Consider the following 23,305-nt stretch of genomic DNA (forward strand, 5'->3'; position numbering starts at 1 on the left):
AAATTGTAGTTAAACTAGTATTAGACATTAATGTTTACAAAAGTTTAATTCTAGACTTAAAATTTGGTTTTAGGAAAAGCATATTAAGTCTTTACCCCTTATAAAAGTTGTAATTTATAATTATACCATAAAGCTTTCTATAAGAAAATCACATATCCAGTGTAGAATTCAATTTCTCTGAGCAACACCGACATACTGGCGGACCAAGTTGTATGCTGAATGCTCATTGGTGAATGAATCTTCACAAAAAAAATTCAGCCTTCTATCTTAAGAGCCATCAGAGAAATTCACATTTTTCCTTATGGATGTACATATTGAATGACAGAGTAGCTTTGCAACTAAAAGTATAAATAAAAATAAAAGAAGGTTGCTATTGCTAAATGAATGTATGTGACTTAAAATTGGAGGATAAAGGAAGGAAGTTAGGGTTAAAAATGCTTCCCCATTATTCATACATGTTCAGAAAGAGACTCTTGTATTTCAAAATGAGGAGTATTATCAGTTACGTCCCTAGAAGTCTCTAGGGGCATTTAAGGGAAGGAGGGGGTGCAAAAAAAGGCCCTCCACTAAGATGCTTTCAGTTTTTAAAAGTTGAAGTAAAAACTTTGTATGTGAACCATGTCAATACAACAGTTATTAGACCTTAATTTTAAAAACAGACAGACAGACAAACATCCTGTTATTTATATGTAAGGATATAACCTATTAATTTTAGAATGCATGAATTTTGAATTGACAATCCTTCATTTGTTGAAAATATTGGCGGTAGAGAGTAAAGTGATGTATCATCTTTTTATCATAACTCCGAGCTAATACCATCTAGAGGGACAAACACTCTTAGAATAATATAAATAGAGTTAGACTTAAATTGATTCGTGAATTCCGTTTCCTATTTTCATTGCTTAATTGGTGCACATCCCAATGATATTTTTAAAAGCGAAGCTTTTCTAAAATTAGGGTCGGTCCGTACGTCCGTCCGTACGTCTGTCCGAGATAGATAGCTTTTATTCGTTAATTTAGGCTTGTTAGAATTGTTCTTTCGATTTCAAACTTTGCATGGTGATTCCTGTAACAGTTAGGTACGATTTAGAAAGCGTAGCAACTCTATAATCATTACCAGAATGTCCATATGTCCATTTTAAACATGTTGATTTTTCTACTTTTTTAACAACAAATTTTTATGTGATCTAATTATCCGTTTGATCTGATTTTTGGTATATTGATTCCTGGGACAACAAAGAACAATAGTATAAGCAAAGCAACTCTATAATCAAGTCCTAAAAATGTAAGTATGTCCAAAACATTATCCTGTATCAAGCAGTTTTTCAACAAATTTACTTACAATTTTGATTCGACTCTTTCGATACTTTTATATTCTGATTATTTAGTTCAGACACTAGACAAGTGTTAATGTCCGTTTGTCCTACCGTTTCAGTGCTTCGCTTTTATGGATGTTGTCATTCTTGTTTATAATACATTTGTTGTTTAAAAAGTTTAGACACTGCTAGTTGAAATAAACAATCAACATTTAGGATCTCAACGTTTTTATATCAAACAATGAGAGTCTTATGTCCCCTCCTTCCTGATTTAAATAATTTCGATTTTCTACTATGTTGTTTTCAGGTTTCTAATATTTAGATTTTCGTCACTTTTTTCCTTAAAGTCTAAATTAAGCAACTACACCTTTTGAGGAGCTGAATTTGTCAAATAGCATACATTATCTCTTTTAAAAGCTTTATCCTTTTCAGAATATCTTTCCCTTTTCGCGCAACTTTACAATTTAATGGACAAAAATATCTATTGTTCGTTGTCCTACTTGAAAGTAGCGAAGCTACACTTTTATTGGTAGGTATTTTTTTTGCGTGACTCATCACATTAATGAAAATAGATGCACACAAATGCAATATTCACATAATCATCCCAGTTATCTTTAAGGATAAGACAATGTTATACATTCCCAACAAAATTACTTCTCTTTACAGAGTAAGATTATTAATAGAAATTTTTAACACTGCTAGTTTTTATCAACAAATCAAGATTTAGTAAAAAACCTAAAGTTTTTAAGCCAACGAATAAGATAACGTGTTTATAAACTTTTGGGTACCAGTATAATTTACAGCCGAATGTCCCTTCCCTCCATCAATTATTGCAATTTTATTGTGTGAGATATTTTTTGATGTTATCATCCTTGTTTAAAAATCGTTCAGAATTTTACTATCTAATATTAGAAAATTTGTTTTGTAGAAGGGTTTATCTTATTAATCAGGGAAAGTTCAATAGACGTTCAATTTTTACCAAACGTTTTAAAACTAAATAAAAACTTAATCTTCTACTAATGGCTATGCTTTTATTGGGAGGGTTTGAAGTACCCTTTCCACAATTTTTTCATAATACTTTTCCTGATCTTTAAATCATTTTAGTGGTGAGCCAGATCGGGGTAAGCCAAATTTCAGCCAATCACAGCGCGGCATTTCATAAAATGCTGTGCTCTCATTGGTGGAAAGTTGGCTCACCCCGATCTGGCTCACCACTAAAATGATCTGATCTGATCTAAAAGAAACTTCACAGTAAAAAAGAAACCTATAGGTCCAGTGGTTTGAGCTACACACATAAACACACATCGTATTACTTTTATATAAGAATATGATCTGACATAATAAATCATGTTGATCATATTTTATTAATCTAAAAACAAAAGAAGCCTTACTAAAGTCTTAATCTAAGTGTTAATATTAATATTTACATTTATATGATTTTTATACAAATATTTAATTCAATTCACCCTTTCAAAACTGGTAGAATTCAATGTTTTATGTCGTCTATATGGCATTAAAATAGGTGTTAATGGCTGACATATTATGAACATGTCGTTATTTTAGTGCTATTATTATGACTTCATACTTTTATCAAATAAAAACAGACACAATTTATAATATCCAAACAAATTGTTTTGTACTAGCGAAGCTACTCTTAGCTCTCGAAATTTCAGTTTGTGTTTCCTTCTGTCTAAATCATTTTGGAGTAGTGACTTTTTCTTTTTCTATTTAAGATAAATGGCTAACATTTTTTGTTAACATAACCTATACGAAATTTAATTTACTTGTTTCGTAGTTCTGTAGGTCATGCTACAAAAGTGACACATATACATATGTATGTAGTATATATTATTTATTTATACAGATCTCGTCATTTGCTCTTTCTTACTCTTTCTCCCCCTCGTTTTTTTATGGCCAATAAACATCTACTTATAACTCACTTTGTCCTTATTCACATCTATGATTTTTGCTTTTGCTTTGCACTTATGTATGTTGTCCTCCTTGTTTTTATAGCCTTTTCAATTGGTAATAATAATCCGTTACTTACCAGTAATAAACAGTATTACAAGCACAAAAACATTTATAGCCGGTGCAAAATAAGTGAAAATAATAAATATAATTAACTACCCATTCATTCCAATATTTGAGATTGCATTCATTAGTTTTTCAAACGATTTCTTATGTCTTTGGTTACTTAATTTTTTAATCTGCTATTGTCTGTTCCCTCTTTCTGCTTATCAGGGATTGGAGATAGGACAATTGTAAATATATAATTATCTTTCCATGTATTATGTGAACAATTCTGCCTTTTGTGTCTTTAAAGTTATGTTAGGAAATTTTTTTAGATCTGAAATTATTGTCGAATAGTGAGCAAAATTTCAGACAAATGTAAAAACTAAATAAAAGTGAAATAGAGTAGCTTTGCTTCTAAGTATTACCTAAAGCAAGTTTTTAAAAACTTTTGCAAAATTTTTCTCGCGAATTTTCTATTTTTCAGGGAAACAGGGATAGATAAATAAATGAAAGATAAATAAGTTTTCTTTTCAATCCGTCGTAATTTAATAAAGTTGCCATAAGTATTGAGCCAATGAATAAGATAACGTGATTATAAAACTTTGGGTACCAGGGTAATATACAGACAAATATCCCCTACTTCTCTGCAATTAAACTTTTTTTCAACTGTCTTGTCACTGTATCCCTGCAATTTGCAAACTTAAATTATTAACTTTTAGATTTTTGTTGTTAGATTAAGCATTGATTCATTGAAATGTTTAGTTTAATTGCAAATATAAAAAAAAATTCTTATTATTTAGCGGATTTTTTTTTATAACACATATCGCTTAAATTGTCATATTTCACCCCCATTATCTTAAATTGTCATATTTCAAAATTCCGTACCAATTTATAGCAGGGATAGAGGGGACATTGGGCTGTAAATCATTATGGTAACCAAAGTTTTATAACCACGTTATCTTATTCGATGGCTTGCAAACTTTGGATACGTATCAAAGACTTTTTCACTCAGTGAATTTATCATACTTTTATTGAAATTTGATTGGGTGATTGCAAACTAGTAGTTTCTAAACTTTGTAGTGATTAATTATCGTCCATTGTCTTATCCCTTCACCTTCCTATTGTTTGGGCATAACTTACATTGATATTAAACGTTACTTAATTCTTGATTTAACTTTTTCTGCACATTTTGTGTTTCAGAATACCTATTAGTGTAAAAAAGAACCCCATAATATGCTTTGCCTTTAGCGTAAATTTGTCTTTAGTAATATCTGTATGTTGAAATAAGAGGTATAGCCTATATGGATTGGTAAATAGTACCAAAAAACTATGTTTTTTTTCTGCAGATTTAAAAATATAATATTTACACTTTTTTGGCTTAGTCTTTTTTTGCGATTGAAGGGTAGGCTAGGGGGCTAGGTGAATTTTCATAATAGACATCCTTTAAATGTATAGGATTTTAATGAGGGGTTGGGGGGTAATCGGAGTTGTACATTTTATTTTAGTAGGAAACTCTTTTAAGTAGGGTAGATAACCCTCCCCCTCTTAGAAAATAGCCACAAATACAAGTTTTTTTACAAGCCATTTTTTAAATCGTAGCCATCTGCTGAGCATGGTTTTTATATTTTTTCATACCTATCCATTTTTGCCTGGTTAAAAGCCTGTCATTTCCTACCATGTACATGGTAATTTTTATGCTCATTTCATGCTAGGTTTTTTTTTAAGTTGTAGGCGTTTTTACACAAGAAAATTATCTTAAAATTAGCTATTTTTTTGCTGCCATTTTTTAGCTCCTAAATTTAAAATAATGATTTTAAAAACCTCTATATAGTAAGTTCGAAATTTAATTTGGGGGAGTGCATAATTTTTTGTCCATTGTCCATCCCTTTAACCTCTGGTGAAAATATATACATTTGCGTATTTTTAAAAAGAAAAGAAAAACATGATTTTTCTGCTCTAATTTAGCCAATCAAAGCAATAGAATGGGTAGAAGCCCCTGACTTGAAAAGTAGATCACTTGTAAACCCCATTATCTTATTTTTAGGGAAGTTGAAAACCCCCGTTACGTCCTTGAGAAACAGCAGAAAATATAAAAATCTTACATCTGACAATTACAATTGTCATTTTTTATGTCATTTAATACCTATATTTGCGACAACTTTTATTACACAGAAACTCCCAATTTTGAACAACTACAAAATCCTTGCCCCTCTCGGAGAGCCTCGAACCCGCAACATACGGATAAGGAAACCAACGTTCTATAAATGAGCTACGGAGGAGACCAATTATCTCGTTTATTAATACCTATCCTTTTCCGTCCGCCAACAATTAAAAAACTACCAAACATTGAGGGGGGGATTGTATAAACAAGAATTAAGGAGGGAAATTTCAATTTATCCTAAATGTTTTTATCCCTGTATTTCTGTTAATTATAATAAATGCGGGTCTTAATAAATAAATAAACAAACAAGGTAAAGGTTCAATAAACCCATTACAATAAATATTGCTGCGCTTGCAGCTTCTTGTCATAATAACCTGGATAACTAAACCATATCTTGCTAATGAAATGTCTGTTTATACCGTCAAATGTCCTGCAGACAACTAACTCTTTAATTGCACGGCCTTTGTCTTGATGTCCTAACTGTGCACGGTAATGGGTTGCGCCTGTTTTGGTCTAAAGCATTATCCCCGTATTTATGACACGCACCTGACATAGCAGCAGTATTTTCTTTTATTATATAATTTACCATATTTTTGATTATTTGTTTATAAAAGAAGGTATTGGGAAAATGGATTGTGTTTAGGTGTTATATCCCCACCCTAAGAATCAAATCTGTTTTTGTCAGTTGTCCTAAACTCTTCCAATTCAGGAAGGGAGAGGACATTGCGATAAAATATTCTATATTAATTTCGTCCACTCCATATTTACTTGCTACCAAAACCATTAATACCTAAGAGTTAAGGAATGATTTATTTATCGTCAAATTTCCTGTTCCTTTATCCCAGCAAAGACTTTGAATTTCAAATAAAACTTTGATAATTAATTTAATCAATTTAGAAGAAAAAATTTAAATATATTCTTATTTCCTTTGTTAAAGAACTTAGGATTAAAAAATTTATAAAAAAATTGTCTTTTTGTCGGAGGTAGTTTTTTCGAATCTAGTTTTATTTTAATGACGTTTGCACAGAAAGCTGCTATGTCAGCTGCGTGATATGAAAAGTAAAAAAGGTGGAATACCATATACTAACAGTGTTAGATTTAAACGATTCGTCTTAGACAAAGGTCCTGCAATCAAAGAGTTAATTACCCTAGGATCTTTTGCAAAGCGGTTACTATATTTTTCTTTTCAATAATATTTTTTCTTTTCTTTTTTAGGTTCTTATTCGACAAGTACCACCGTTGGCAGCCACTATGGTAGCCCGCTGGGCTCAATACCCAGCAGCCACTCCTTCCAGCCGCCCAGCCGACATATTGACAACATCCCCCCGCCTTTGTCGGCCCTGGGGCCACCGCACCATCCCCATCATTTACCTCCAGGCATAGAAAACTATATAAAAATTAAAAAGGCTTCCCCTTAGCAAAATTGCTTCTTTGGTAGATTTTAATAAGAGAAATTATAAAACTCAAAAAGGATAAATTCTAAGAGCAAAAATACCAAATGCAGTTACCTTAAGCCCTATCCAGTTATTAAATATCTGCCCTTGAACTTTTCTTTCGATCTATTACTTGTTCCTTTACCTATAATTTTCTACGTGTGTTTAGGTCACCCCGGCCATCCCGGGCTACACCACCCCGCCTTTCATCCCGGGCTGCACCATCCACATCCAGGGATGGTGCCGCCTCATCATTTTGGCGGTCATCCGCCGCCACCGCCAGGACATCCAGGGTTTGCACCGCCAGCTCCTAGCCGGAAACGGCCCTCTGTGGATGATGATGATGAGGTAACAAGTTTGAATCTCTTTAAAAACAACGACAAATGGGAGATACGGAAAGTGTCATGTGTGACGTCATAAAGATACGTCTTAATCTATCTCTTCTTAGGGGTTTCCTCTCCCACTTCTCCTCTCATCCTTCATTTTTAGACGTATTTTTATGACGGCTCACATGATACTTCCCGTATCTCCCAACAACTGCCAACTTGTACTTGTAATAAGTTTTGATTGGCTGTATACAAACTAGTAGTGTTCAAACTTTTCAACCAACAATATTCATAGTTCCTGCACTTTTGTCTTTAAACCAATTGATTGAGATTAATATTGCACAGCTTTATTTTAGTAGAACAATTCCATCATGAATGATAAATAAAACCTTTATGCTAAGTAAAAAAACAAACACACATACCCTATGTTACTAAAAGAACTCAATTATACGCACACATACACACAGAAAAAACACCAGAGATAAGGGATGTTAGTTTTTGGTACACAATTTGGGGTAAATAAACTGGATCTTCCGGGATAAGACAATGGATGTTAAATTGATTCCCACCCCAATGAGCAACATTCTGTAAATTAAAATTATTGGTTAAAAAGTTTAAACACTAATAGTTAGGAAACAACTAATCAAAAATATCCAAAGTTTTTGGGCCAATGAACAAGATAATGTGGTTTTCTCGTATTCATTCGAATCCGGTGGATAGGAACCGGTTCTCATCCATACGAAAAAACTATGTCTAGCATCGTATCATATCCAGCTTTCTACGAATATGAAAATGTACAATCATAAGTATAAAACCAGTTTTTTAGCCCGTGCCTTCGGCACCTCTGGGCTGAAAAAACTGGATTTAATCTTTTAATTGTACATTCTATATCCGCGGAAAGCTGTTTATAATACGATGCGAGAAATAACTATTAAAAACTTTGGGTACCAGTGTTAATTACAGTCTAATGAGTAACAATCTCTACAAATGGAACTGAACTAAATATCCCTTGTCCATGCTTTTCAATTTTTATAAATTTTGCCGTCTCATGGTAATGAATTAAAAAGACCTTCATCATAAATGATAATAAAAGGCTGTTAGGAAGGCTTTTTTTTGTAGCAAAGCTTATCTTTAGCCTGTAGTTCTTGGCTTTCTGTTTATAAATACACAAATAAGGAAAGAAATAAGAAAAATATATGAATTAATTTGGTTATTCTTATAAAGGAAGCTTCGTTTCTGTCTTTTTGTGGTTTTAGCTTTTTGATTTTTTTTTTATAAGGGGGGGGGGGGGGGTTATTAAGGGATCTGGAAGTTACTAAAAAGTGAAAAAAATCTATTTTAATTAGCATAATAGCTGCGCTAATTTTCGATGTAATTAGCCTTGTTCTTGCTTAATTTAATTTGCTCGTGAAGTTAAAAAAAAACCAAAATGATTTTAAAACTTTTGATTATATGCAAATAAAGTTGTAATTAAAATGTTTCTTTTTGGCCAGTTAAGTAAGGACAATTTTGTGAGGCAACGAATCGGCCAACCTTTAGATAAAGTTTTTTTTTATTAGTAGAGACTGTGCTTTATTTTTCAGTAAAGATTTTAGAATTTAAATTAGAGGGGCAATTTTTATTAGAATGTTTTTTGACAAAATTAATATCATTTTAGCTAAAAAAAATATAACTTATTATAAAAGGAGTCCTTTTCCAAAAACGGCGGTTTCCCATGAAGTGCCTTGTCGAGCACTTCAACTTCCAACATCCCGCCCCCCCCGTAATTAAAAAATCTTAGGAATTGGCCTTGCAGGGGTTTAGCATTAAGAAAACAAACTATCTAAAGCCCTACTTATTTTCAATTTATTTTATTAATAACAAGAATTCCGGTGCTCGATAGGCACTTTGAAGGACAACAACCTAATCCTTAAAAAAACTGTAATTGAATTTTAATATGATTTCTCGTATTCATTCGAATCCGGTGAATAGGAACCGGTTCTCGTCCATACGAAAAAACTATGTCTAGCACCGAATTATATCCAGCTTTCTGCGAATATAAAGATGTACAATCATAAGATTAAAACCAGTTTTTTAGCCGGTGCCTTCGGCACCTCGGGGCTAAAAAACTATTTTTAATCTTATAATTGTACATTCTATATCCGCGGAAAGCCGTTTATAATACGATGCGAGAAATAACTATTACTTTTTTAGGTTGAAATCATAGAGGATGTGGAGGAGGAGATTCTTGTTGATGATTTTGATGGACAATGCTGCCGTACCTACCCTTTCAATCATTCGAAAATATTAAGGTGAGAAGATATCTTTTTTTGTGAAATTGTAATGCCTTTTTGAATGTCCGTTGGTCCAAGTAAGTGACCAAAAATTTTTTAACTTGGCAATGGTTTTTATAGTTTATAATCATTTAACCAATCTTAATCAATCTAGGACTCTAGGTTTGTATATTTTTTTTTACGAAAGGACAGTATTTTTTCAGTTCTGAAGGGCATCAGTTTTCATGAAGACTAATCTTGTTCTTATTTTATATTTCTTTTTAAAATATCAGTCTTTTCGTCTGTAATGCTTTTTCTTGTCCTTTCCTCTCCCTTATCTTTCTATCTTACTCACTCTCCTTTCTTTCTCTCTCCTTTACTCACTCTTCCTCATTTTTTTTTTTTTTACACTATATCTCCCTCTCTTCTTTCTCCGAGATTTTGACTCTTTTAGACATAGTTTAAACTTTCCTAAATGGAAAAAATTTAACCATATTCAAAATCAAGTATCTTTTAGTATGTGTTTTACTGTTATTCATTTAACCTTTCAATTAGGATAATTTTTTGCTTTGATCTTACAATTTTCTTGATTGTATTAATACTAAGTTAAACACACCAGTGAAAAGTTTCTAGTTATTTTATGTGTTGCTGCTTCTTTCGAACAATCTACTTTTATGCACAGTAATCAGATATATCAAGAAAAGTTTCTTGTGCGTTGCTATTTTTCTTCAAACAGTCCCTTTGAATGCACAAGTACAATTGGAGGAAGAGATATATTTAAATTTACATTTTTTAGGAATTTTTACTTATGATATCCTTTTCAATCTTGACTAATTATATTTTTGGGTTTCACCTTTTTCAATACAGTACATTGATTTTGTACTGTATTATACTCAAATATGATAACTGCCTATTTTCAAAACTTGTCCAGAATAAATAAAAACTTTAAAATACTGTGTATTCTTCAAGGCATGTTCAGAATAGTCAGAAACATTTGTTTGGTCACGCAATTTTCTCGTTAGTTTCGCCAAGGAAAAATTTGTTCAATTTACGACGAATTAATTCAAATTCATTAGAAACCCTTTAGTGACGATAATTTGCTCACAATGGCTAGTGCAAAATAGGTAACTAGCCCCTCGTAGTGGAGGTACCCTCCCCCCAAAAGGTTTTAAACCTTCCCTGGTCCTTTGAGAAGCTTCACTGAAATGGAGAACTATATCGGTTTAGCGGTTAGCGAGATCCTTAGGTAAAAAAACAAACAAACACACAAAGACACTTTTATATAAGGATTTACTTTTTATAAAAGATTTCTGTAGTTAACAAAGGGCTAACTCTTAAGTTAATTCAAGTTTGAAAAATTATTAAATTCAATAAATTTTTGTTGAAGAAAGAGTAATCATTTGTGGCTTGGAAATAATTTTAAATTGAATATTTTAAAATTCTCTGTGGCTTATTAATTTACATAGTTTTATTATAATTTCATTGCTTTTGTTTAAATCTTCAACAACAAAACTATTCTTAATTATTTTAAATAAATTATTCTATCAAGCTTTATTTTGTCTCTAGAGAAGGGTCTTGCTAACTGCTAAACCGATATGGTTCTCCTTTACAGTGAAGCTTCTTATAGGTCCAGAGAAGGTTTTTAACTATAATGGCGGAGGGTATCAAAGCCTTTTTTAAATAAAAATAACCCCCCTCAGCCATTAAAAAAAAATGTTTTTTATAATATACATTTTTTCACAAAATTGAAATTTAGAGTATATTTTTGGAATAGGTAAAATCTAAATTTTTTTTCAAGCTCTATGTTCAAAGGTATATTTTTGCATTTGAACAACATCCTTTTGTAAATCTGCGCTTGTATGCTTATAATACAGTCAATTTTATAAATCTTCAATAATAGCAAATTTTTATCACACTTTTTCTTTTTGTAACTGCTTAAGGCTATGATAGTTTAGAAATTTTGATATAGTATGATTATGTTTTTTTTTTCTAAAATAAGCGTTCTCTAGATTTTTCCTCTCCCCTCCATTTTAGAAAATAACTTAAAACCTTACATACACAAATCATCCAGAGATTTTATATTTGCAAGTTTGTATAAACACCAAGTAAATAAGCGCAACGCACTATAATTTTCCTTACAGTATGGCTTCGAAACCGAATACTATCCGCTGGATTAGGACTGGTTCTCAGTAATACTGAAAATCATGTATGATATCGTTTTAAGGCTATTTTCTATAAATGTTAAAATGAAAAAATCATGATATTAATAACAGTTTTGTTGGATTTGGCCTTTGGCTAACAAAACCGGAATTATAAAATAATTTATCGTTTTACTATCCGCGGAAAGGTGTCTATAATACTATGCGGTAAATAACTATTAACCCTTCCGACTTTTAACTATTTTTGGAAAGACTAACAATTTTAGTTGAAAACAACAACAATAAATTTCTTTTAAAGAATAAAAATGTCAGTTTTAGACTGCTTGGATCATTCTTTTACTTATTCAATAAAAAACACATTCTTAAAGAAAGTTCGTCATTTTGTAAAAAAAAATTATAGACAGCTTTTCTCGGAGATTAAAACAGTTAAGTCAGTCCCAAGAGGTCGAAGGCCCAAGTTAACAAAACTGGTATTAATTTTATAATTTTTAATTTAATATGCGTGGATATTTCTGTAATACAATGCTATACATTTTTTCCCCAGCTGATATTAATCCTTTTCCAAGCCATACTGTAAAATGTATTGGTGTTTTTTTACCATTAAAAATGTTGGTAACTTGGTAATGCTGCGCTACTTTAGAACAGATTTGCGCTTGGTTTTATACATATATTGCTGTAGTCTTAAATTAAATAATTTAATATATGAAGAATGTAGTAAAAAAAAGATTTTATTCAAGATATAAAAAAACCCGCAACTCATTAATTAAAAGTAAAAAAATAATTGTAAAGAATTTATTTGAATTAATAAAAACTAGGACAATTCTTATATTTCTACTATTTTTAGTAAAATAAACCACCTATGAGTTGCGCCTGTTTTGGGTCAAAGCATACCCCCATCTCTAATTATTTATTTAGCGAATCTGAAATAGCAGCAGTAGAAACTATCTTTGATGTCTTGGATTATGACGCAGTTTTGGGCTGAGATTCTAATCCATTACTAAATCGACAACTAGCGGATGCGATATGAATTTAGTCGCGGGTTAATTTACGCAACGGATTAACCAATTATAGAGTGGATTTCTTGCAAAAGAAATATTATTTTTCACGCTTTTGCCTTTAAAAAACAAGGATGACAACATTCGCAAGTTAGCTAAGCACAAAAACTCATGGATGCACTAAATGAGTGAGTTATAGAGTTTAGATACAATGCCGAGGTTTATATACATAAATTAGACAATTTTTCATACTTAAATATCAAACTTCCCTGAAGGACTAACCGACACTAATTATATAGAACCACCGTTATAAAAAGTTAAATTAAGATAGATTTGATAATGCTTACAATATTTCGCAACTTAGTCTGACATTTGAAAATTATTATTGCTTTATTTTTATAATAATAATAACAAGGAAGACAACATCCATAAAAGCGAAGCACTGAAACGGTAGGACAAACGGACATTAACACTTGTATAGTGTCTGAACTGAATAATCAGAATATAAAAGTATAAGAGTCAAAGCAAAATTGTAAGTAAATTTATTGAAAAACTGCTTGATACAGGATAATGTTTATGGACATACTTACATTTTTAGGACTTGATTATAGAGTTGCTTCGCTTATAATATTGTTCTTTGTTGCCCCTGGAATTAATATACCAAAAATCAGATCAAACGGATAATTAGATCACATAAAAATTTGTTGTTAAAAAAGTAAAAAATCAACATCTTCAAAATGGACGTACGGACATTCTGGTAATGATTATAGAGTTGCTACGCTTTCTAAATCTACCTAACTACTACAGGAATCATCATGTAAAGTTTGAAATCGATAGGACAATTCTAACATGCCTAAATTAACGAATAAAAGCTATCTTTCTCGCTTTTAAAAACAAAGGACAGTTTTAACCATTGTTAGCGTATATCTTTTAATTTATTGTTATAAATAAAGAATCAGTTTGCTAATTCTGCACTAGCTAGCCTTGGTATAAATTCTGATTAAACCGAATAATAATGCTGTCATAGATTCGATTTCTAATTAAGGAGGGAGGTGACATTGGACTTTAAAATAGGTTACCCAAAGTTTTATAAAGACACTCTTTCATTGGATGGTCTACAACTTTGGGTACTTTTAATATATTTTGATTGGTTAGTTCAATCTAGCAGTTTATAAGCTTTTCAGTCTAAAACTTAATCTACGGGAGGGGTAATACATTTATGTACATCAATTATTCGTGCTTTGTCTTATCCTTTGAGATCCCTGATTCTAACTGTCGTCGTTGACGTACAGACGGACGTACAGACTTATTAAAATAACAACATCTACAAATATGCAACAAGGATGACAAATTAGAGCATAGAAAGCAAAGAGATAATCAGCATTTTTTTCTTCGACAATTTGTCTTTTAAAATATAATACTGGTGGAATAAAATTTTGAAAACAGCAATTAATATTCGCCAGATTCGAGCTGGTTCTCAGCCATGCTAAATATCGTTTTACAGATATTTTTTTACGGATATCAAAATAAAATAAACATAAAACTGGTTTTAATCTTATAATTTTACATTAATATTCGCGAAAACCTGTCTATAATAAGATCAGTAAACATTTATTTCTAACTTGAATACTCGATTAGTTTATGTTTGTTTTCATTACTTAATGAAAAAATATTCTTAAATATTTCGTGATTTTGAGGGCAACGCATCGTAGTGAAGACAACCATTTTATCTGACCCCCCCCCCCCCCCCACACACACACAAAATATTATCTTAGCTCTATTTCGCTTGTTGGCTATACCTTATTCTTGATTTCTAACAAACAGACTATTAATCAAAATATAGAATAGCTTCGCTGCTTTTAAACGTATATAGACACATTTACATTCATGAATAAGAAAGTTCAGAGATATGGCAATTGAAAAAAAATTAGAGAAAATTTTTAAAAATTGCATAAGTTTAAAAATAGACAAGGTTTGGTTAAGTATATTGGATACTGGGTAGCCTTGCAGGGTTTATGCATGGCAGAAATAGCCACCTGTTTATTACAATAGTCTCCAAAGATTTAAAATGACGTTTTCTTATTCGTTGGCTCAACATCTTAGAGGACTTTTATTGAATTTGGAATGGTTGCTTTATTGAGTTGGTTATCCACAAGTTTCAACCACTAATCTACAGAAGAGGTGATTTTGTCGGCCATTGGCTTATCCCTTTATTCCTGACTGCAAAAAGAGTATTTAAAACTTTGAGACATTTAAAAGATTTACATTCAAATTTTAGAGTTTTTTAAAACTTTTAAACCTTTACATAAAAGAGGTAGAGTGTTTAATTATTCTTCTGTTTGTTTGTACCCTAAGATCTCGTAAACCACTGGTCCACTTGAGTAAAAAGTATATATGTATCTAAAAGCAATGGGCGTAGCCGCTTAGTGATTAAAAATTCAAGAAGTATAATCTATAATTGAAAAAGCATGACTATTAGGTACTTAAATCTGTTATAAATATGCTAATTTTCTACAACAAAGGGTTCTTTTTAGTAACAAACCTACTCTGTATTTTTGTGTCTGTCCGTCCGTCCTTCCGTCCTACTCTCACTTTTTTTGGAGGAATAAAGTAATAAGATATCTTTTTAATTTTCCATTTTTTGTTATTTATTGACATTAACTGCTAAAAAGTTATATTACTGTTCCTTACAGTTATCCCTACCAATATTCAATCTAAAACTCTGCGCTAACTTATGGACATATTTATCCCTGGTATTCAATCGATTATTAATTGATTTTAAACTGCATAATTCATTACTAAGTGTAGTATGGTTTGTCTGCCTGATATTACATTAAGAAAATTAAAATGAACTATTAATTCATCTTAGCTATACAGCTGTTGGTAACCTTTTTTAACGTCTCTAGTATGACGCAATGTGAATCAGACTCGAACTCCAATGCAGCGGGTTCTTTCTCAGGGATCTTTATGGATAAGACAATGAAGGATAAATTGATATACATCCTCAATAATGATAAACAAGATTACTACTTCTGTACATTAAAATAATTTGTTGAAAAGTTTGAACACTACTAGGTGTGAAGTAGCCAAAAAAATTCTGCGAAAGTACCCAAAGATTTTGAGCCAACAAATGAATAACGGTATTTTAATACTTTGAGCCAGTATAATTACAGCCCAAAGTCCCCTCCCTCCCTCCCTGGTTAATTCTACACTTAAATCTGTGACTATCCTGTACTGTTGAGAAATGAAAGTGTCCGAACTTTACTGTTTATTTGGTCTGGTACTGTCAGGGAGGGAGGAGACATTGAAATGTTTATTACACTAGTCCCCAAAGTCTTATAATAACGTTTTCTTATTCGTTGGCTTAACAGCCTTTGGGACTTATAATGAATTTTGATTTGTTGGTTCATTTAGTCGAATGTCCAAAACGTTTTAACCACTAATTGTAATCTACAGAAGGGGTGATTTTTTGCTCCATCATTGGGGTTGTACATCAATTTATCGGCCATTGTCTTATCCTGTTAGATCCCTGTGTGCTGTGGTCGTAAATTTGTTACAGTTAGTCTCTGAGGGCGAGAGAGTAGGGGTGTCTGAGCATTTTAGCAAATGAAATGATACCCAATTATGTAAAGCATTTTAGAGAAGCTATGTTATACGTAAGAAGAAGATTTTAAGCTTTTTTTCTTTTAAAAAACCTATTCCATGAGCCTTTAGAGGCCACTAGGATCTTATTTTAGTGAACAATAAAACAAATTATTTTAGGAATTAATCGTTTTAGCTCGAATGAAAAGGTTTATCTTGAATTCTCTCTTTTAATTTGATGCACTTTTCAATTTTTTTTGATATTTGGTAATGTAGGAACATAAAATATGTCTCAAAGGGGAGATTTTTATGTTACCATTCGAGGAAAAGGTAGCCTTTCATTTTTACGAATTTTTTCACCCGGAAAAAAAACTTTATTGGGAAGACCTGAAAGTAAAAGATAATCATTATTCAAACAATATGTATTGTTTTGTTTGGTAGCATACTTAAATAATAAGAATTAATAAGTTGTATTTTAAAATTTGAACTACATTGAACTAATACCACTAAAATAGTGGGGGTACTAAAGTATATGATTTTTAATATGATATTTTTAAACTTTTTTTGCCCGCATAAATTTGCTTATAGGATTTCATTATATTTTTTTCATATCCAAATGTTACAAAAATATTATGCTCTTAATTGATTGATTGATTGATTGATTAGCCATAGTCTCTTAGGGTTTGGACCTAAGTAGTCATGGAGTAGGCTGAGATACTTTTGTATAGCCACTAGGGCTATCAAGCTCCACGTTCAGCACATTATGACTTGACCCGCTATCTCATGAGAGCTACTCATTATTACCTCACCCTCGCCGAGTATGGCAGGTGTCCCAAATTAAGTCACCGTAATGAATGACGCTCTCCGCAGAGGAGCTTGGGATAAGGGTAGTACTGATATTATGTACTTGACTATTAAGTATCCAAACTTACTCAATAATCCCCTTCTTACACAACCAGGGGAAGTTGCGTGAATGTATTCAACTGAATAGATTTTATTATTATAAAGGCATATGGCAGGTAGGGAGGGGACATTAGAGTTTATATTACACTGGTACCCAAAGTTTTGTAACCACGTTCTCTCTTTTGTTGGTCTCAAAACTGTTGTTAATTTCATTAAATCTTGACTAGTTGGTGTCTTAACCTCTTTTCGAGGAAGCTTTGTGTTTATCAAGATTGAAATTAATTCCCTTATTCACAATTCCAATTCAGCGCAAATGTCGTCTTTGTTTGACTTTCCTTTCCTAAAGAGACGCGGCATGGAATGTTGTTTATGTTTTGATGTGTCCACGTTCTTTACTTTTGAATGATATGTGAGTGGATAAAGATTTCGGAGAATAAAGTCGGGCCTATCATTGGTCTCATAGTGCGTGAACAACCCTAGTATACCAGGGGCTTTAACCATAAGAACTTCAGGTAGATTTTGTTCATTTTATTTAAATTGAATGGCGTATAGGACGGATTTATTAAGTTTAAAAGGCTTTAGCCAGCTAAACATGAAACTTTATTATGATTTAATTATTATGTTTTAGTAATTTTTATGTGCCTTTATTTTTGCATTTAACAATGATCTATTAAACCAAATAATTTTCCTTTAAAGCCAAAGTACCCAAAGATTCTTAACCGTAGAAAAAAAGCAAATAATATTACGTGGTTATAAAAACTGGAATTTTGTATTAATTGATTTTGTAATTTCAGGACTTTGAAATAGTTTGTATCAATAAATCTATACTCAAACCTGCTGTTGAAACTTGATGGTTCCTGGTATTGGGGTTTTTTTTCCGTCAAACTAAGATCTCTAGAACTTCCCGCAAATTCGGAAGTCACACTTAACCAAAGTGTCATGGTTAAGACAATTTCAAAGTATCTGAAGAATAGGCGTTAGCATTCTTCAAGAGATCAATAGCATCCAGTGATTATTGATGCAAAAAACTTTGACAATTTTTCTGTGAAATAAGTACCTAGTGAATCAATATGCCACTAACTAAAAAGCAGAAAATTGAGCGAGCTATCGCTATTGGCAGTGAAAGGCTAGAAGTGTTTGATGAACAGTTAAAAGTGTTTTATGAAAATCTAAAAGCCTGCCAAAGTTTTAGTTCATGTGAAAATGTGAATTTAAAATCAATTCGTGACATTTTTAGTGAGTGTAAGGACCAATCTGACCTAATAAAAAGTCTAAAATCTGCCGTGGAGACTAGTGAGATGCGCGAGTTTAAGCGTGATTTGGATGAAGCTAGTGAACAGAAAAATGTTGCAGATAAAGTTCATGCATCGTTGGAGCAGTGTACGAAAATTCTGCACTGGCTTGACAATGATTCAGATGACGCGAGGTTGAGCACTGTCGCCAAGAACCTCGACGTCATTGAGAAAGTGAGAATGGACATGGGAGTGCTCAAGATTACCATGGAGTTGCGCCAAGAAGTACGTGATATGTACGGAAGGCTTAGAGAGATGGAATGTCGTTCATCTAACTTGGATGAGAGTGGGATACCTGCCATACTCTCCAGGAGTATGTCCGCCGTGGATATTCAGAGTCCCAACCCGCAGTATGGGCGCTGGGACAACAGCCTGTTGCCGTCCTTTGATGGTACTGACACGGATTACTCCAACTTTAAACAGGTCTTTAAAGATCTGTGCGCTGGTTACGGATTTACTGACCAGAGGCTAAGTCTGATGTTGTGTATGGAAAAGGTGATAACCAATCCGGAGCTGCGCAAGCAAGTGTCAGCGATTAGAGATCATAATGAACAATGGTTGTTTTTGAATCAGATGTTTTTGTTAAACACCCGCCGGTTCATGAAAATTTTGACTAAGCTGAACAAGATGAAACCTGTGGATAAACCTGTGGACGTAGTCAGTGCAATTGCTACCTTCAAAAGCACCATGCAGGAGGTAGAAGCCATCGTTGGTTCCAAAGCTAAGGATTACCACCACCTAACTCTGATTCATATTTTCAAAGACAAATGCCCAGATGCCCTGAGAGAGAAAATTATGATGGAGTTAGGTAGCATGAACCTACCAGACATCAAGAAGATTGTAGATCTTCTGGAGAGGACAAGGGGAGCAATGTTGGCTGGTGATATGTCCTATGACACTAGCGCCGGCAAGAGGAATCGTGACAGAGCTGCCGCCGCGCAAGTATCTGGCCGCAGTGACAATAAAAATGGACGGGCTGGAAAGGACAAAACTTCCAAGTGAACAGTACATGTCCTGTTGAAAGCTGCAAGGAGAAACATCCGATTTTCCGTTGTCTCACGTTTAAGAAGATGGATGTTGTTGACCGTAAAAAAGTTGTCCAGCAGAAGAAGTTGTGTGAACTCTGCCTGTGTGATGGCCATGCTGCTGACAAGTGTACTAAATCGGATAAGCTTGGTGTCTGTGGCACCAATAATTGCGACAGATATCATAGCCGGTTGCTCCATGAGGCTAGTGCTGGTGTGAATACAGTCTACAAGTCAAGTTCTGCACCTAGCCCCTGTACCTTCTTGCTTCAGTTAGTTCCTGTTGTAGCACCTGGCGGCGGCGCCTGCCACGCCACCGTCATGTTTGACTCTGGTGCAAATTTACCACTTGTGTCTGAGAAGTTATCCAACAAGTTGAAGCTGAAATCTACCGGCAGATATACAACCATTTCTGTGGCTGATGGCAGTGAAACATCCTGCCGCAATGTTGTGTTTTATCTGAAGGATAGGGATGGTAATTTGAGGGAGTTTGAGGCAGCTGTCATGCCTACCCTCGGCGGGGCCAACGAGATGCGCTCGGTCCACCCTGAAACCGCCGCCGAAATATTTAAGATGCCGCCAGAAAGATTTACATATGTTAGTGGAGGCTTGGATATCATCATTGGAAACACCCATCCTGACGTGTTTCCGTCAACCTACCAGAAAGTGGGCCAGTCTATGTTGTGGCAAACCATTTTTGGTAGTGGTTTTATCTGTACAAGTGCTGACGGTGGAGCTGGTGACCAGAAATCGGCATATAAAGCTGTCAGTGTTAGTGGAGGCACTTTGCCAGATTTTTTGACGTCAGAGTCATTTGGCGTACAGCCGCAGGCACTTTGTCCAGGATGTACTGCATGCCAAGAGTGCAATGCTATGGCCAACGGCACTACTTGGGACCAGCGTGAGAGGCAGAGAATAATTGAGGCAGGTTTAACACTAGACTTGCAATCCAACAAGTGGACAGGTCAATATGCTTACATTGAAGATCCTCACACTTTGCCCTACAATGAGAGCTTGGCCCGTAAAATTGCTGAAAAGGATCGTGCCAGAATGGTCAAGGAAGGTACCTATGATATGTATGTGCAGGTATTCAATGACGCCATCGCCAGAGGCGTTTTCCAAAAAGCAACACCTGAAGAATTGAAGTATGAAGGGCCCAAGTCTTGTTCGTCAATAGTGGTTGCTTTCAAGGAGGATTCGAGTTCCACACCCATGAGATTATGTGCTAATAGTTCTCTGACGTTCAAGGGTACCAGTTTTAATCACATAATGCTGGGAGGTCCGCCGCCAATGCAGAAGATTTATTATCATCTGTTGCTTTTCCGCGGTTATAAGGTTGGTTTAACCGCGGACATTTCCAAGTTTTATAACTCCATCCTGGCCACAGAGTTCGACAGCCAGATGAAGAGAGTCTTATTTTCCCCGACGCCAGATGGTCCACTTGAAATTTACCTGACTAAAGTGGTGAATTTTGGCGAAGTTGACGTACCGCCTGTTCGGCGGAAAGAGTGAAGCAGAGGTCAAGGAGATGTATGGAGAGGGACAGATTAATGGTAGTGATATTGTTGCAAAACCTGAATTATGGAAGGAGCCAGAAATACCTACCTACCCAGAGGAAAATTTCAAGTTACCTCAGATTCCAGTTGCAGTCAAGCTTGAGAAGCACAGCTTCATAGATGATGTTATTTCGGGGGCAGGTTCTGTGCTAGAAGCCAAGGAGATGATGAAAGAAGCCGACAGAATTATCAGCAAAGGTAGTTTTTCCTTCAAACAAGTCATTTATTCTGGTGATGAGTGCCAGCCAACCAAGGTTCTTGGGTTAATCTGGAAGCCAGCCACTGATGTTTTATCCATCGCCACGAGAGTTAATCAAGATGGTAAAGTCAAGGGAAAGAAGGTGAAAGAGGATGCTGATTTGTACAACCTCCAGGATGCCTTGGACAAAAATCTGACTAAGAAGATGGTCCACAGGTTCGCCGCCCAGACCTTCGACCCGTTAGGGCTTTGCAGCCCTATTCTGTTGAGAATTAAACTTGTCCTGCGGAAAACATGCTTGCTGAATTTGGGCTGGCAAGATTTCATTCCAAAAAGTCTACGGGATGAACTTGTAAAGTCGCTGGAGGACAGAGCTGAGGTCGCTAAATTGGAGTTTGACCGTTGTGTGATCCCGGAGGAACCAACTGGCCTTCCATCCTTGATGATGTTTTCGGATGGGTCATCAGAGGCCTATGCATGTATGGCATACTTGAGGTGGCCTACTAGGCAAGGGTATGAAACGTTCCTGCTAGCCACAAAGTCAAGAGTTGCGCCGGTCAAGACTGAATCAATTCCACGCCTTGAGTTGATGGGTTGCCAGATGTCCACCAGGTTGTCAAAGTCCATCAGAGATGCCCTGCCCTTTGATGTTGTCAGAGTGATGTACTTTACAGATTCATCATGCGTATTATCGCAAATTGTTTCCAACAGTGCCATGTTGAACACATTTAATTCTCATCGCATTGGTGAAATCCAATCTGCAACCAACAAGGATGACTGGAGGTGGGTCCCTGGGACTCACAATGTCGCAGATTTGGGCACCAGAAGCACCTGCAAGGTAACAGATTTGGGTCCAGGTTCCAGGTACAGATTGGGTCCAGAATGGTTGCGCCAGGATGAGAGTGCGTGGCCGGTGAAAACTGCTGAGCAAGTCAAGCAGGATTTACCACGGGAGGAGTTGAATGCCAAGATGGTTAAGTTGTGTTCAATGAAAGTTACTGGAGAAGCCGCTGAAGATGTCTTTAGGTTCAAGCACAGGAGATCATTCGGACAGGCCAAGCGTATTATGGCAGCTGTCCTGCAAGTGTCGAACACCTGGTTGAAGAAGCTAAAGAGCAGACAAGAAGGCCAGGCTACAGCCGCTGGTAGTCATGTAGCAGCCGCAGATTCTGTGTACAAGCCTTCATTAAATAATTTTATGGCGGCGGCGGAACTTTTCATTGTGTCATGTAGCCAACAGGAAGAGTGGATAAATGACGCTAAAGGCAATTATTCGTCATTGAATCCATTGGCGCATGAAGTATCCTTGACCTGGCCTGTCGTTGGTCTCGGAGGTAAATATGTGACCAGGGAAATGCATATCCTAAAAATGGTTGGTCGTGGCGAGCCCGTCATTGACGCCATTACTGGTGGCCGTAAAATGCTCTTTGAAGACATGCCAGGTTTAGTAATTCTGGAGCCTGGTAATTGGTTAGCTTCTGTCATTATGAGAGAGGCGCATGTTGAGCTTCATTCTGGTGTCTGTGGAACTTTAGCTGAGAGCCGCCGATGGTGCTGGATTGTGAAGGCAAGGAGGTTGTCCATCATGGAGGTTAAGAAGTGTTGGCCCTGCAGTGTTGAGAGGGCCAAGGAATGTCGTACTACCATGAAGGATGTTTTACCTGACAAGTTGGTTCCGAGCAGGCCATTTGAAGCTGTGCAAGTTGACCTTATGGGTCCGCTGGTTACGAGGAGAGCTACCGCCAAAACGAGGAGTCAGACAGCAACGAAGAAGGTGTGGGTGTTCGTGGTAGTCTGCAGGTTCTCAGGGGCGCTGTGGCTGGATGCCTTGGAGAAGTATGATACCAGCAGTATCCTGTTGTCCCTGCGCAAGTTGGAGGCTGTTCATTGTCTGCCGAAGGTTATAGTAAGCGACATGGGCACACAATTATCCGCTGCTCGCAAGGTTTTAGAGCAGAAGTTGGGCAGCCAGGTAGAGTTCTCGTGGTCCCAGATTCCAGCCCGTGCCCACCATTTTATTGGGCAAGCTGAGAAAATGGTGGGATTAACCAAGAGATTGCTGTCCAAGAAGTTGGGGAATAGTACTGTTAATT

At 35.0% G+C, this 23,305-nt stretch overlaps 1 protein-coding gene across 2 annotated transcripts in view; it reads left to right on the forward strand.

The window, feature by feature from the left end:
- The window catches only part of LOC145326736 (uncharacterized), a 126,004-nt gene that overhangs the window by 49,858 nt on the left and 52,841 nt on the right, over positions 1 to 23,305 (forward strand). For both annotated transcript variants that reach the window (XM_080170117.1, XM_080170118.1), the window contains exons 7-9: positions 6,706 to 6,867; positions 7,093 to 7,271; positions 9,443 to 9,540. In XM_080170117.1, coding sequence (XP_080026243.1) covers positions 6,706 to 6,867; positions 7,093 to 7,271; positions 9,443 to 9,540 — 439 coding nt within the window. The remainder of the gene's footprint in view (positions 1 to 6,705; positions 6,868 to 7,092; positions 7,272 to 9,442; positions 9,541 to 23,305) is intronic.

This window comes from Acartia tonsa, chromosome 8 (assembly GCF_053477335.1).
Source record: "Acartia tonsa isolate MP-2025a chromosome 8, ASM5347733v1, whole genome shotgun sequence".
Lineage (NCBI taxonomy): Eukaryota > Metazoa > Arthropoda > Copepoda > Calanoida > Acartiidae > Acartia > Acartia tonsa.